This window comes from Sturnira hondurensis, unplaced genomic scaffold (genome assembly GCF_014824575.4).
Source record: "Sturnira hondurensis isolate 20B ecotype Veracruz unplaced genomic scaffold, ASM1482457v3 Scaffold0021765, whole genome shotgun sequence".
In the NCBI taxonomy this organism is placed as follows: Eukaryota; Metazoa; Chordata; class Mammalia; order Chiroptera; family Phyllostomidae; genus Sturnira; species Sturnira hondurensis.
Window position 1 is genome coordinate 752,485 of NW_028094396.1, and position 16,117 is coordinate 768,601.

At 39.8% G+C, this 16,117-nt stretch overlaps 1 protein-coding gene across 1 annotated transcript in view; it reads left to right on the forward strand.

Moving 5' to 3' along the window:
• The first annotated feature begins 2,621 nt into the window (after positions 1 to 2,621).
• The window catches only part of UMPS (uridine monophosphate synthetase), a 28,283-nt gene continuing 14,787 nt past the window's right edge, over positions 2,622 to 16,117 (forward strand). Inside the window, exons 1-2 of the mRNA XM_037033675.1 lie at positions 2,622 to 2,867; positions 14,547 to 14,700. Of these exons, the coding sequence (XP_036889570.1) occupies positions 2,712 to 2,867; positions 14,547 to 14,700 (310 nt within the window). The 5' untranslated portion in view covers positions 2,622 to 2,711. The remainder of the gene's footprint in view (positions 2,868 to 14,546; positions 14,701 to 16,117) is intronic.

Here is a 16,117-nt window from a genome sequence, read left to right on the forward strand (position 1 = left end):
CTTTAACCAACTGAAGCCATATCTGTCATCTCTGTGTTTGACTCTTGTTTTTTTTTTAGCCCCGGTGCTTTCCCCTCTGGTTCTGCCAAACTTCGGCCTACTCTGTGGGGAAGAGGAGTAACACCGTAGTTAGGATGAACGTGAGGACTGTGAAAACACTAAACCTCCTCTTCGTAGTGAGATCCTAGCCAGAGAACAGTAGTGATCAAAATGCAAACCGTTGGAAAACATGGATATATGTACATCTGTACATGTATATAGTGTATAATATGTATGTATATGTTATTGCTCATATGCAGAAATCTATCCATTGGAAGACAGCCCAAGGTGGGTCCATTTTTCTGTTGGAAAACCATCCGGGGCCATTCAAAACCATTAGGGCTGATGGGTAGAGTTACATTCTACTGAATTAGGGATTATTTGCTGTCTTTTGAAGTCCACAAAACCAAATCAATGAAGCCTAAAACATAATGGGGCCACCATGTCAGTCATTACATTTATATGGAGTCAGAAGTAAGTTTATAGTTGAATCATTAGCAGTTGGTTTGCAAACTGCATTGACACCTTTTGGTTTTGAGTGACCCCACCCCACCAAGTCTTTTGAGAGTTTGACGTGGCTTCTCCGGCCATTCAGATAAAGGGCCTTATGCATAAGTGGACAGGTTTCCCCATAGAGACCATTACACATATACATATAAGTACATACGTCCATAAGGCTTGTAACAATTGATTTAAAAAATCACTCCACAGTATTGATAAATAGCTCTATATTTTCAAGGTGCAGAAGAATTCCACAGCCTTAATTATTTCAGTGTCTTGCTGGTCTGCCTTAAGTGTATCTTCTAGGTTTTGGTTGTCTGATTATTTTTAAATTTTTCTGCAGTTATTCATTTTGTATGCACACAATGTCATTTTGTAAAGGTAGGTTGTATATATTTTATTTGTAAGTCAAATTCACTCACGTGTAATGTTGTAAAGTGATGACCTGCTGTCTTGTTATACTAAGTAAATGTTATAAGTTATGGATGACTTCAAAATGTACATCTCACAAGTTATGCATTCCTATAAATATACTATACTAAAGATAATTATTTCTGGTGGCCTTCTTGTTTTCCTTCTAATTAAAACCTTTGTTCAAAAATCGTATTTTTTCTCTCTTTTCCCAAGTGTATGAAAGCCTTTCACAAGGTACACAAAATCACATTATTATTACAATACTTTTTATCCAGGATTTTGCATAGAAAGTAACAATTTTGTAGCCTGGAGAAGTATTCTAAGGCACTCCTTTATTCAAAATATTGCTGAGTAAGCCTCACGTGTTAATTGTTAATTTCATTCTAGTGTTTCATGTGGCAACTTTGTTAGCAAATTGGAAGGCCATTTGTTCTGGATCTCACAAGTTTATGTATGAACTTGAGGAATCTGGATTAGCCCATGGGGACATGGTCAGGCTTTGAAAGACTGTAAGTGCCACCGAAATGCAAAAAAGACTGATTCACAGTACAATGTCAGTGTCAGTTGGTTAGAGTGTTAGGGATTGAAGTGTTTTGAACAGCCAATAAGAACCAAATGTTCTAATATCTGGATTCTATTTCATCAAGATTTTATTGCATTTATTTAAAATGAGAAACAAGTATTAATGTACAGGTTCTTCACACTGGCTCATCAGCACAATCTCTTCAAGAGAAATTACATAAAACTATTGAAATGAGCCCTGGCTGGTGTGGCTCAGTGGATTGAGTAAGAACCAGAGTCACTGGATTCGCAGTCAGGGCACATGCCTGGGTTGCAGGCCAGGTCCCCAGACGGTGGGTGAGGCAACCACACATTGATGTTTCTCTCCTACCCCTCTCTAAAAATAAGTAAAATCTTCTAAAAAATATTGAAATGAAATCAGAACCAATTTGATGGGTAACAATCATTAGACTTATGACTTTATGGATTATTTTCCTTAAAGTATTGCCTTCTACAACATGAGAATTTCCTCCACTCTAAGGGATTTATTTGCCAAGAACAAATTCGCTTGGGTTTTCGGATTAGCAGGCCAGGTTACCCCCTGGATGACCTTGATACCGTCAGTTCATCCTCCTCTGCTCTCCTCCCTGTCTTCATCAGCTGCACACCTATTACGTGCCAAGCATTTGCGCTTTCTAAGGGAATAAACACCGCCTCCAGGACACGTAGAGCCGACAAAATGAATCAACCTGTTTGGCGCTCTAGAGTCCCACTTGAAAATTGCTAACATTGTCACGTGACCATGAAGTTCAAGGGAGAATTGAGAAAAGGTCCCTGTCTCCGAGGACTTTACTTTTCGAAACCGGATGGGGGTCGTGGCTAATAAGTAAATAACTATATACGTGGCCAAGTAGGAAAGAGGATTCAGAGGTCATTAAGCTTTAAAAAGTGGGCAGGATTCACGGTCTCTTGAAAGGCTTGACTTCATGATCTTGGAAGCGCTCTAACTCTTCGAGGCTTTACAATCCGGCGATCCCATCCAGGGGCAGCCAGAAGAAGCGTAATTCCCAAGGCAAGTTTCACAGCTGCCACACACCCTCGCTAGCTAGGCTCCAAAAGCGCGCGCACTGAGCCCGCCCGGCTGCCTGAAAGGGACGGAAGAGGCGGGCCTTCCCCGGTGACGTCACAGGAGCGCCGCGGTCCCAGCATTCTTCCGGGTGTGGAGTGAGTTTGGAGCGAGTGTGGACCTCTCCACCATGTCGGCCACCGATGCAGCTTTGGGGTCCTTGGTGACGGATCTGTACGACGTGCAGGCTTTCAAGTTTGGGAACTTCGTGCTGAAGAGCGGGCTCTCTTCTCCCGTCTACATAGATCTGCGAGGCATTGTGTCTCGACCACGTCTTCTGAGTCAGGTGTCAGCCCGCGAGTGGGAAGAAGGGGCGGGGGGTGGTTAGCTGAAATGGAGACCGGCAGATGGAGGACAGTAAAAGAAGGTGACTGGAGTTGGGCTGCGGGTGACAGCAAAAGAGCCAAACAGGCGGATCGACCCTACTGTCGGCCTGGGGAGTCGGTTTGAAAAGCCTAGAGACAAGGAACTGTTAGTTTCTTGGGGACACAGAGAGCAGCTTGCTCTTTGACTCACCGACTTTGACACGTGCTTTGCAAGTGTCTGGACTCCAGTCTGGGGCCTCGTGAAGTGGTTGAAGTTCTGTGTATCTAACCTTGAGAAAATTAGATGTGGGGAAAAGGGGGGAGAGGGTAGAATTTAGTAGCTGCTCCAATAATTGGAAGGGCTGTTGCTTGGAAGGAGTTTTCGATTTTGCACTGTATGACTGGGAGCAGGAATTAAGGCCTGAGGGTGGACATTTCATGGAGGCAGTTTCTTTTGGGGGGGGCGGGGGCAATATTAGAAAAAACTTTATGCAAATTAGGGGTTACTAGCACTAGCGCTTCTCAAACTTTCAGTACGTGTGCATCACCTGGGGGTTTTGTTAAAAGGGATAATATGATTGAGTAGATCTGAGGCAGAGCCTGAGGTTAGGCACTTTTAGTAAGCTGCCAGCCAAAGCTGCAGACCACACTTTGAGTAGAATAGTCTAAATGTGATGTTCATTAGAGTTGCTACTAGCTACATGTCAATATTGAACATTATGAAGTTTTAAATTTAAATAGTCACACGTGGCTACCATATTGGACAGTGCAGATGTAGAACATTTCCATCATCACAGAAGTTCTATCCAGAAGACACATAAAAGTTCCTCCTGTCACCTAAGGGCTTTTATGTCCGTCCTTGGTGTGGTTATTATGAAAGGATGGAAGCAGTAGTTGAAATGGGTTGGACTACCCAGGATGTTGCTATGGCGTGTGTCGTCCGTGCTGACGAAGTGAACGACTAGGGGGTCTTCTCGTAGAATACTGGTATACCTTTTAACAAGTCGTTGATTGATAGAAGACTGAAAACTATTTTTTGATACTAGATCTTGATGTGGGTGTGATTTTTGGTAGTTAATTTGTACGGAGTCAAAATGTTGAGAGACCTGGCTGTAACAGAACTTCTTTCATGTCTACTTTATTATAATAGAATTTCTCAATATTTGCACCCAGAGAAAGCAGTAGAATTTACACTAAAGTCTAACTTCCCAGTAGTGAGGAATATTGAACTACAGTATACACATAAACGAATGCAGGGGGGAAGAGGTACCATTCATCTCACTAAGAAATGCACTTCTGAAATAATCAGACTTTATGCTTTTGTCATAAGCATAAGTTAATTTTATGACTATAACCATTTTAATTTGATGCTTATAACAATTGTAAATGGTAACGCAATACAGAAGAATTTTTAACACTCAGGGACTTACAGTCACAGGAAAATTTCAATTTAATATTTTTGTCATGAAGAAAATGATCAGTTAAAGGGTTTTTTGACATAAATATATATTGCATTAGAATAAAATTCTTTGGAAAGGGTGGAATGAAAATAGGAGTTCCCCCAAAATGTAAATTTTCCCAAGTATCATAGTCTTAGCATTTTCATTGTTTTCAAGTGGAGCTGTTGAGTATCAGATCACTGTAGCACCTGGATCCCACTGCATTCACTTACAAGAGTGATGCAACCATTCTAGGATGATCCGTTAATGTTTTCTGTTCTCTAGAAATGACATCTTTTGCAACTCAAAATATTCATAGATTTTTCTCAGCTCTTTAGAAATACCTGAGCAAAAATTTTGAAGACCTCTGATCCCTAAGCAGCTGTGAGTGCTTATTTGCTTTTCCTTTTTTAAAATAAGGTATTCAGTGGGAGCATACATCCTACCATTAAAATATGATGATTTATGTGTAAAGAATCTTATAAAATAGTATCTCACAATAGGTTCTGTATTTATGAAACTTATTTTGTAACATTTTTATATTTAGCACTTTTGTATTTGATATTTTTGAGGTATAATTTACATACAATATTAGCTTCAGTGTACAACATAGTGATTTAATAATTGTGTATATTGCAAAGTGATCACTGCAGTGAGTCTAGTTAATATCCGTCATCATTCATACTTAAAGAATTTTTTTCTGGTGATAACTTTTACGATCTCCTCTCTTAACAACTTCCAAATATGCAGTACAGTGTTGTTAACTGTAGTCACTGTGCTGTACACGACACCCCCATGACATTTACGTTACAACTGCGAGTTTGTACTTTCTGACCGCCTTTACCCATTCCATTCACCCCCAGCTCACGCCCAGCCCTCACCTCTGGAAACTACCAGTCTATTCTCTATAAGTTGGATTTTTCTTTTTACTTTTTTTGTTTGTTTGTTTCTTTATTTTAGATTACACATATATATGAGATCATATGGTATCAGTCTTTCTGTCAGACATGTCTTCATCCATTTGTCTATCGATGGGTGTCTGGGTCACTTCCACATGATGGCTATTGTAAATAATCCTGCAGTGAGCATAGGAGTGCATATATCTTTTCGAATTAGTGTTTTGATTTCTTCAGATAAACACCCAGAAATGGAATTACTGGATCGAATAGTAATTCTATGTTTAATTTTTGCAGAACTCCCGGACTGTTTTTCCATAGTGGTTGCACCAGTTTACAGTCCCACCCACAATGCTGTGCATTGGGGGTTCCCTTTTCTCCACATGCTTGCCAGCATGTGTTAATTTATTGACGATAGCCATTCCGAAGGTGTGAAGTGGTACTTCATTGTGGCTTCAATTTGCACTTCCCTGGTTTTGATTACAGATGTTGAATATCATATATTTATTGGCCATCTGTATGACCTCTTTGGAGCAATGTCTGTTCAGGTCATCTGCCCATATTTTAATCAGTGGGTTTTTTCAGTGTTGTATAAGTTTAATATGTGTTTTGAATATTAACCCCTTATCAGATGTATCTTCTCACTCATCAGGTTTTCTTTTCATTTTGTGGATGATTTCATGCACTGTGCAAAAAACTTCTCAGCTTGATGTAATCCCTCCTGTTTAAATATGTATTTTTTGTTTCCCTTACCCGCTGATACGTATCCAAAAAAATGACCGAGAACATTGTCAACGAGTTTATTGCCTATGCTTTCTTCTAGGAGTTAACAGTTTCAGGTCTTACTTACATTTTTTCAAGTCTTTAATGCATTTTGAGTTTGTTCCTGTATATAGTGTAAGAAAGTGAATAGTTTCATTCTTTAGAATGTATCTGTCCAGTTTTCCCAATGGTACTTATTGAAGAGCTGTCCTTACATTATCATTATCATTGTATAATCTTGCCTCCTTTGTCATAAATTAAGTGACCGTATAAATGCAGGTTTATTTCTGCCCTCTCTGTTCTAGTCTGTTAATGTGTGTCCGTTTTGTGCTAGTACCATGCTGTTTTGATGACTATATCCTTATGTAATTTGACATTAGGCAGCCTGATACCTCCAACTTTGTTCTTTATATCACTTTGGCTATTTGGGGTCTTTTGTGGTCTATATCAATTTTAGAATTATTTGGTCTAGTTTTGTGAAAACTGCTGTTGATAAGGATTGCATCAAATTTGTAGATTGCTTTGGGTAATATGGACATTTTAATGGTGTCAGTTTTTCCAGCCCGTGAACACATTATGTCCTTCCATTTACTTGTGTCTTCGATTTTCCTTAGCACTATCTTGTAGTTTTTTAAGTGCTAGCCTTTTTACCCCCATTAAACTTATTCCTAGGTATTTTGTTCTTTCTGAGGCAAATGTAAATGGGATGGTTGTCTTCATTTCTCTTCCTGATAGTTCATCGTTAGTGTATAAAAACACAACCAATTTCTGAATATTAATTATGTATCCTGCAAATTTACTGATTTCATCTATTAGTTGTAATTATTTTTTGGTGGACTCTTTACTGTTTTTTCTATATATATAGTATCATGTTATCTGCAAATAGTGACAGCTTTCTTTTCAATTTGGTTGCCTTTTATTTCTTTTTCTCTATTAGTTGCTAAGGCTAAGACTTCTGATACTATGTCTAATAAAAGTGGTGATGTAGACATCCTTGTCTTGTTCCTGATCTGAGGGATAAAGCTTACAGCTTTTCACCTTTGGGATGTTAGCTGTGGTTTTGTCATACATGGCCTTGATTATATTGAGGTGTGTTCCCCTCTACCCACTTTGCTGAGAGTTTTTATTATAAATGGGTGCTTGATTTGGTCAAATGCTTTTCTGCTTGATATGATCGTATTATTTTTATCCATTTTTTATGTGGTGTGTCACGGTAATTGATATGTGGATGTTGAACCAACTTTGCATCCTGGGAATAAATCTCATTTGATCATGTTGTATGACCTTTATATTGTATTGCTGAATGCAGTTTGCTAATAATTTATTGAAGATTTGCACATCCAAGTTCATCAGGGATATTGATTAACCAAGGCATAAACTCGAAGTTGAGCCAATAATTTGTCTGTCTGTCTAGTTTCGGTAATGTGTGTCTTACAAAATGAGTTCGGGAGCCATCCTTCCTCTTTCAATTTTTGAAATAAGTTTGAGAAGTATAAGTATTAGTTTTTTGTTGAAAATTTGGTAAAATTACTTGTAAAGCCATCTGGTCCAGGGCCTTTGTTTGTAGTTCATTTTGTTGTTGTTGTTGTTGTTTTTAAATAACCTCCCTGTGGGTTTTTTTACATTACATTTTATTGATTATGCTATTACAGTTGTCCTTATATTTTCCCTTTGCCCCCCTCCACCCTGCAACCTCCAGTCCCTCAGGCAATCCCCCCACTGTTGTTCACGTCCATGGGTCATGCATATAAGTTCTTTGTTTACACCCTTTCCTATACTATACTTTACATCCTCATGGCTATTCTGTAACTACCTATTTGTACTTTTGAATCTCCTCACCTCTTCACCCAGTCCCCCACAGTCCCTCCCATCTAACATTCTCCATGTCCATGACACTGTCTCTGTGCTTGTTTCCATAGTTTGTTTTTTAGATTCAACTGTTGATAGATTTATATTTATTACCATTGTGTTGTTCATAGTTTTGATCTTTTTCTTTACTAAGTCCATTTAACATTTCGAATATAGTAATAGTTTGGTGATGATGAACTCCTTTAGCTTTTTCTTGTCTGGGAAGCTCTTTATCTGCCCTTCAACTCTAAATGATAGCTTTGCTGCGTAGAGCAATCTTGGCTGTAGGTCCCTGCTTTTCATGGCTTGAAATACTTCTTGCCAATCCCTTCTAGCCTGCAAAGTTTCTTTTGAGAAACCAGCTGACAGCCTTATGGGAACTCCCCTGTGTGTAACTAACTTCTTTTCTCTTGTTGCTTTCAGGATTCTCTCTTTACCTTTACCTTTCACATCTTAATTATGATGTGTCTTGGAGTGAGCCTCTTTGTATCCATCTTGCTTAGGACTCTATGCTTCCTGGACCTGCATGTTTATTTCCTTCATCAAATGGGGAAGTTTTCCTTCATAATTTTTTCAAATAGATTCCAAGTTTTTGCTCTTTCTCTTCGCCTTCTGACACCCCTATGATGCTAATTTTGGAATGCTTGACGTTGTCCTAGAGGCTACTTATACTGTCCTCATATTTTGGGGTTCTTTTTTCTTCTTCTTCTGCATGGTTGTTTTTTGCTTCCTGCTATTCCAAACCATTGATTTGATTCTCAGCCTTATCCACTCTACTGTTGTTTCCTTGTAAATTGTTCTTGATTTCAATTAGTGTGTCCTTTGTTTCTGACTGGGCCCTTTTTATGCTGCTGAGGTCCTCACTAAGTTCCTTGAGCATCCTTATAACCAGTGTTTGGAACTCTGCATCTGACAGATTGTTTATCTCCATTTTATTTAGTTTTTTTTTCTGGAGATTTGATCTCTTCATTCATTTGGGCCATGTTTCTTTGTCTGCTCCTTTTGGCAGCCTCCCTGGGTTTGTTTTTATGGGTTATGTAGAGCTGCTTTGACTCCCTGACTTGGTAGCATGGCCTCACACAGTAGGTGTCCTGTAGGGTCCAGTTGTACAGCCTCTTCTGTCACCTAAGCTGTGTATTCGAGGTGCATTCTTTGTGTGGGCTGAGTACACCCTCCTCTTGTAGTTGAGCCTTGGTTGCTGCTGGCAGATCAATGGGAGGAGAGATTTACCCAGGCCAGTCAGCTGCAAAGACTGGCTGTGACCACTGACCACCAACCTCCGCTGCCCATAGAGAATCAGCTGTGCCGAGGGGCAGGGTGGTGGTGCTCTGGCGAGGTCTGTGGCTGCCCACTGGGTGTGCCGGTTCTGGGGTTTCCTGGGAGGTGCAGGGCAGGGTCAGCACCCACCTGTATTTTTCCTGGGGCCACCCTGGCTGAACTAGAAAGCAATCTGAGATGGCTGCTACTTGTGCTGAGCTTGGAGATTCCCAGGTGCAGCCAAGATATGATCTAGGTTGGCTGGCTGCTAGTACTGTGCCTGGGGCTCACTGAGGCCAGCTGTTGCTGATTTGAGAGGATTTAGGAAGTTGTGCAGCATGAGCCGAGACCAGCCAACCATTCAATTGAAAAGGCAGCTTGGATGGGCCCGTAAGTTGGGTGGGGCGGAGTCTCTGGGGATCTCTAAGGCAGGTTAATCAGGGTTAGTGAGGTTGATGGAGCCTCACATATGGCACCAGCATGCCGGCTCTGTGAGGTGAGGGTTCAGAAAAGGGACAGTAGCCTCTACTCTCTGATGCCAGACACTTGTTTCTCCCAGTATGCCACTGGTGCTTTTCAAGCTGTTGCCTGGGTACTGGAGCTCAGAGGGAGTGAGTCTGAGTAGGTGAGTCTGTGTGTGGGTTCTTTAAGGGGAACTGCTTGGGTCTTTGGAAGTTTCTTTCACCCACTGACTCCCTGCTGGTTTTTGCAGCCAAAAGTTATCAGGACTTACCTTCTTGGCACTGGAACTCTGGAATCTGGAGTGAGGCTGGAACTCCTTGCTCTTGAAATATCCCTCCCAGATTTTTATCCACTTCACGTGGGTGTGGGATCAGCTTGGTCCATATATCTGTCCCTCCAACCAGTCTGGATGGATGTGGTTTCTTTAATCCTATAACTGTCAGACCTCCATTCAATTTCATTTTTGATGGTTCTGAGTAATGGTTGTTCTATATTTTAGTTGTAATTTTGATGTGGTTGTTCAAGGAAGCGAGCCATGTCTGCCTATGCCACCACCATCTTGACCAGAAGTCGGAAGTTTTTTTGGTTACTAATTTAATTTTATTAGCAGGTAGTATCTTCAGATTTTGTTTCTTTCTGATTCAGCAGTGGGAAATTGTATGTTTCTGGGAATTGATCCATTTCTTTCAGGCTTTCCCATTCATTGGCGTACAATTGTTTGTCGTTTCCTTATAATTCTCTGTATTTCTGTGATGTCATTTGGCACACTTCTCTTTCACTTCTGATTTCATTTATTTGGGCCCTTTCTGTTTCTTGATGAGTCTGGCAAAACGGTTATCATTTTTTTCTCTTTTCAAAGAAACAGCTCTTAGTTGCGTTGATGTTTTCATTTTTTGGTCTCTTGTTTATTTCTGTTCTTATCTTCATTGTTTCGTCTATTCACTTGTGGGGTTTTTTTGTTTTTTTTTGTTTTTTAATTTTGGGGGGTGTAAGGTTAGAATGTTTTAAGATTTTTTTCTTATTGTAGGTCTATATTGCTATAAAATCGCCTTTTATAACTCCCTTGACTGTGTCCCACAGATTTGGGGTCCTTGTGTCTACATTTTAATTTGTCTCAGTGTATCTTTTGATTTCTTCCTTGATGTTATTGTTAACCCACTCATTGTTAGCAGCACATTTTTTAGCCACCACATGTTTGTGTTTTTCAGTTTTCTTTTTGTAATTAATTTCTAGTTTCATCCCATTGTGATTGGAGAAGATATGAGACTTGTTTAGTGCCCTAACATTTTGACCTACATTTCAGCCAGTGTGACTTTTGATCTGTTCTGGAAAATGTTCCATGTGCACTTTAAAACAATGCATGTTCTACATGTTTTCATCTTTATTTTTTACTTTTGTGTGTATGTTTGTATGTATCCCTTAATTTATTGTTGCCCTAAGACATGATCTTCATACATTCGCCTTTTAACTTTCATACCAGCTTTATTGTTGGTTCATCCACTGCTTTTACTGTTTGCCTTTGTCAGAGAGGATTTTTTCCTTTCCAATATTTTCTTAATCACATTTTGTATCTTCTCTGTTTAGAGAAGTCCCTGTAATATTTCTGATAATGGTTTGTGGTGATGAACTCCTTTAGCTTTTTCTTGCCTGGGAAAATCTTTCTCTCTTGTTTATTTATTTTTTTAAGATTTTATTTATTTATTTTTAGGGGAGGGGAGGGAGAGAGCAACATCAATGTGTGGTTGCCTCTCAGGTGCCCCCTACTGGGAACCTGGCCCATAACCCAGGCATGTGCCCTGACTGGGAATCGAACTTGTCACCCTTTGGTTAGCATTCTAGCAATGAATCCACTGAGCCACACCAGCCAGGCTTTTCTCTCGTCTTTAATTCTGCTATGCTGGGTAGAGTAATCTTGTATGTCTTTGCTTTTTGTCATTTTAAACATTTTGTGCCAATCCCTTTTGACCTGTAGTTTCTGTTGAGAAATCAGCATATAGTCTTATGGGAACTCCCGTGTGTGTAATTATCTGCTTTTCTGTTGGTACTTTTAAGATTTTCTCTTTAAGTTTTGGCATTTAATTATGATGTGTCTTGGTGTGGGCCTCTTCGGGTTAATCTTTTTGGGGGACTCTGTTTCCTGGACTATTATGTATATTTCCTTCACCAGGTTAGGGACATTTTCAGTCATTCTTCACATAGGTTTTTTTCTTCTGTTTTGTCCCTTTCTCTCTCTCTTCTTCTGGGAACCTTGTGATGCAAATGTTGGTATACTTAATGTTGTCCCAGAGGTCCCTTAAATTGTCCTCATTTTTTAAAGTTCAATTTTCTTTTTTTTTTTTTTTTTGGCTGTTTCAACTGGATATTTTTCACTACCTTGTCTTCCAGATTGCTGGTTCAGTCTTCTATTTTATTTGATCTGCTGTTGAGTTTCTCTAACGTATTCTTCATTTCTTACTGGTTCTTTTTTATATTCGAGGTGTCTTTGTTGAAGTCTCACTGAGTTCTTCTATTCTTCTGCATTTATTGAGCATCTTTATTTACCAGTGTTTTGAACTGTTTATCAGATTGCTTGTCTCCGTTTCCTTTAGTTCTTTTCATAGAGTTTTGTTTGTTCTTACTCTTGGGACATGTTTTGTTTGTTTGCTTTTTTTGTCTCTTAGGTTTGGCTGACCCTCTGTTTGTATATGTATTAGGTAGATCTGCTATTTCCTGGTCTTGAAAGAGTAGCTTTATATGAAAGGTATCCTGTGGGTGTGTGTGCCTTCCTGTTGTAGTTGAGTCTCTATTGTCGTTAGCACATCAGTGGGTGGGGTTGACCCTCAGGCTAACTGGCTGGGAGGGCCTGCTTTGACTACAGGTGGACAAGCTCTTTTGCAGGGGCTCACACCAGGGAGCAGAAGGTGCTTTAGGAAAGCTCTGGTGCCAGCCATTAGATGTTGGCTGAGAAGCTGCTTGAGAGGCCTCTGGTACTTGTACATTTCAGCAATTTTTTTGTGCTGGGTTTGGAGGCACTTGTGGGAGGCAAAGATTCAAGCCAAGGCTGGCTGCCACTTGTTGCAGGCTTGGGACCATTTGATGGAGCTTGTGCTGGGCATGGGGCAGCTTAACTGGAGCCATGCTGCAAGCCAAGCCTGGCCTCACTTATGCCAGGCTTGAGACCACGTGGCAGGAGCTACAATGTAAGCTGAAGCTGGTTGCTATTCATGGGGTTTGTGGATCTTTAGGATAGTCTACAGCGCAAGGCTAGGGAGGCTGCTTTGGAAGAGGCTCCAACTAGGTGAGCAGGTTGAGTGGGGCAGAGTCTCAGGGAGATGCTAGGGAAGGGCTTTGGTGTTAGCCAGGTTAATGAAGAGTGGCATTTTGTACCCATCCATGCCAGGACAGCTGGGTGAGGAAAGCTGAACAAAGGAACAGTGGTTCCTTTGCATCCCTACAGAGAATTCTCCTGATCCCTGCTCCCCCAGCGCTCACCCTAAAGTTAGTCAGTTGAATTCCTCATTATGACTCAGGCCCTTCTCAAGCTGCTGCCTCTGTACTGGAGCAAGTTTCTTTGTCTTTGAACCCTTTAAGATCAGTGTCTCAGTCTCCCATAACCCTGGGACATAATCCCCATTGGTTTTCAAAACCAGATGTTATGGGTACTCTTTTTCTGGCTCAAGTACCCTGGGGCCGGGGAGCCAGGTGTGGGGCTTAGACACTTTGCTCCTCAGCAGGGACCTCCATAGCCTAGCTGTCCCGTTTATTAATCCCTACTCTGTGGATATGGGAACCTGCCCAGTCTGCATTTCCATCCCTCCACCCCTCCTACCTGTCTCCATGTGGCTTCTTTATATCTATAGTTTTAGAAATTCTGTTCATAGGTGGTTCTCAGTGATGGTTGTTCTATAATGTATTTGCAATTTTCTGTGTTTGTGGGAGAAGATGAGTTCAGGGTTAACTTACTCTGTGATCTTGACTCTACCCCTTGCCTTTGGAAATTTGATAGGGATTGCATTGAATTTGTAGGTTGTTTTAGCAATATGAGCATTCTAACAATACAGTCCATGAGCATGGAATGTCTTTCCATATTTGTCTTCAGTTTCTGTCACAATTGTCTTTTTCATGATTGTCTTCTCCTTTTTTAAGATTTTATTTATTTGTAGAGAGAAAAGAAGGGAGAGTGAAAGAGAGAAACATTGATGTGTGAGAGATTTATCTATCGGTTGCTTCTTGCACACCCCCCACCTGGGCACCTAACCTACAAGCCAGGCATATGCCCTGACTGGGAATTGAACTGGTGACCTTTGGGTTCTCAGGTCAGCACTCAATCTACTGAAGCACACCAGCCAGGGCTCCTGATTGCCTTAAAGTTTTCAATGTACAACTCTTTGACCTCCTTGGTTAAATTTGTTCCTAGGTATATATTTTTCTTTTTGATGAAATTGTAAATGGGATTGTTTTCCTTAATTTCTCTTATGAAACTTCATAACAACTGAAGACTTCCTTTCAGGAGGAAAATATAACTAGTAGGTGATAGAAAGGTTTAGGTACTGAAAGCATAATAGATTACCAAGGGAAGCTAGGGACCCTGGGGACCATCCTTACATATCCTGTTGCCCTGAGAGCAGACCTTGAGTCTAGATGAGTTTTATTGTTGTGCTTTTATATTTATAGATGGGTTCATGCAGACGGTGATTTAACAAAAAGCCACGAATAGTTTTCTAATCAGGTTTGAGACCGTTTCCCTCATGGGTCTGTTATTGTCCTCAATGTTATAGTGCCTTATTTATATACAACTTAAAATAGAATAGTATAATAATAATAATAATAATAATAAGTAGCAAGGAATGGAATAGGCGGGCTGGCTTGAGTTAAGGAAGGCTTCTTCCTTCTAGGGTTTAAAGCCCTATCCCTTAATTCCTAGATGGTGAATCTGTTTATTTTCTCAATTCAGTGAAAAAAATAAATAAATAAAATAGAATAATAATAGTTTATGTGTTCATTTTTTTTTTTACAGGTTGCAGAACTTTTATTCCAAACTGCCCAAAATGAAGGGATCAATTTTGATACTGTCTGTGGAGTACCTTACACAGCTTTACCATTGGCTACAGTTATCTGTTCATTGAAGCAAATTCCAATGCTCATTAGAAGAAAAGAAACAAAGGATTATGGTAAAATAAACGTAGTATAAGGATTAAGTTGATATGTGACCTAATACTGCCAGAATTTTTTCTTTTTACCAGTCACCTTGAATGTTTTTATAGGCCCTTTAAGTTGTTGTGGCTTGTGGTTTGTTCACTGTTGCCATAAATAAGTCATCTTCCTTTCATTTGGAGTCTAAGGGTGAAATGGCAATGAAAAACGTGTTTTTTTTGCACTATATCTATGAGACCCCACATTTTTACCAGCCCTTCCCTCGTCAGCAGAATATTCCAAGAGCACTTTGTTAGTATATTTATATTTAAATTGCATGAAGGGAAATACATGAATAAAATTACTCAGAGCAATATAAATGCCCCATAAAATTCTTAGTGGAGATATTTTTTTCCATGGGCCATGGCAGTAGGTTATCAGGTGGGTGTTTTAAATATGTGGGTTTGCTTTAAAACCAAATCAATCTAAAAATATTGGAACTGACTTGATATTTGATAATGAGGAAATAATGGGGTTTTTGGTTTGTTTGTTTTGCATTGTGTTGGTATGATAGTATTATATGTTTGTATTATATGTTTTTTAAAAGAATTTGTACCTCTTATGAACGCATTTCAAATTTTTTATGATGAAATCATGATTCTGAGAATTGTTCCTAAAAACTATGTGGGGAGGGAGGGAGTGGGGGTGTAGCTGGAACAAGACTGACCACGAGTTGGTAAGTGCCCAAGTGCTGTAGTTAGGGGTGATTGTCCATCTCCTTTGTCTGGTTTTGTCTGTTTGAAATTGTCTGTATAAAAAGTAGCAAAAGTATTTTTGCTGCTTGGAGGCACAGTATTTATGTGACTCACTGCTCATAATAAAATTATTATTTCTTGTTTTCTTACTATTTTTCTTCAAAAATACTTCTTAGGATGAGATTATTAATTTTAAGTATGCCTGTAACTACTTGCAGTCTTGTGTTGTAGTCCCAGCTGATTGAGGTAAACTTGACAGTTCCTCAAGGGGAAGAAAGGAGTTAGAGGGAAAAGATGGGAAAGGGCAGAGATGGCACCTGTGGTAAAGCTCCAAAGTGGCCAAGATATTCACCAGTTTTATTTCTGCTTCAAAATAAGGCAAATTTGGTAGTGGAAAATACAAAAATGTGTATCTAAAAATAAGTCTGTAAAGTCTACAGCCTGAGTTCCTTACATTTTTAGATCATCTGAAAATAGTTTATCTTGGGAGTTGGAATGGGAAAGCTCATTTATCACATTGCACTAGGTAGTTTACGTAGTTTGTGAAGTTCTGGTGGTTGTAGAAGTCTAACTGGTTGCTGAGTGTTTTCCCTCCTGAGTCTATATGTGTGAAGGCCGATTTTGTGGCTGATCTTGAGTAATGAACTGACGTGTTGATACAAAAAGGAATGAGTTCATTGAGGGTATCATGTTACTTATT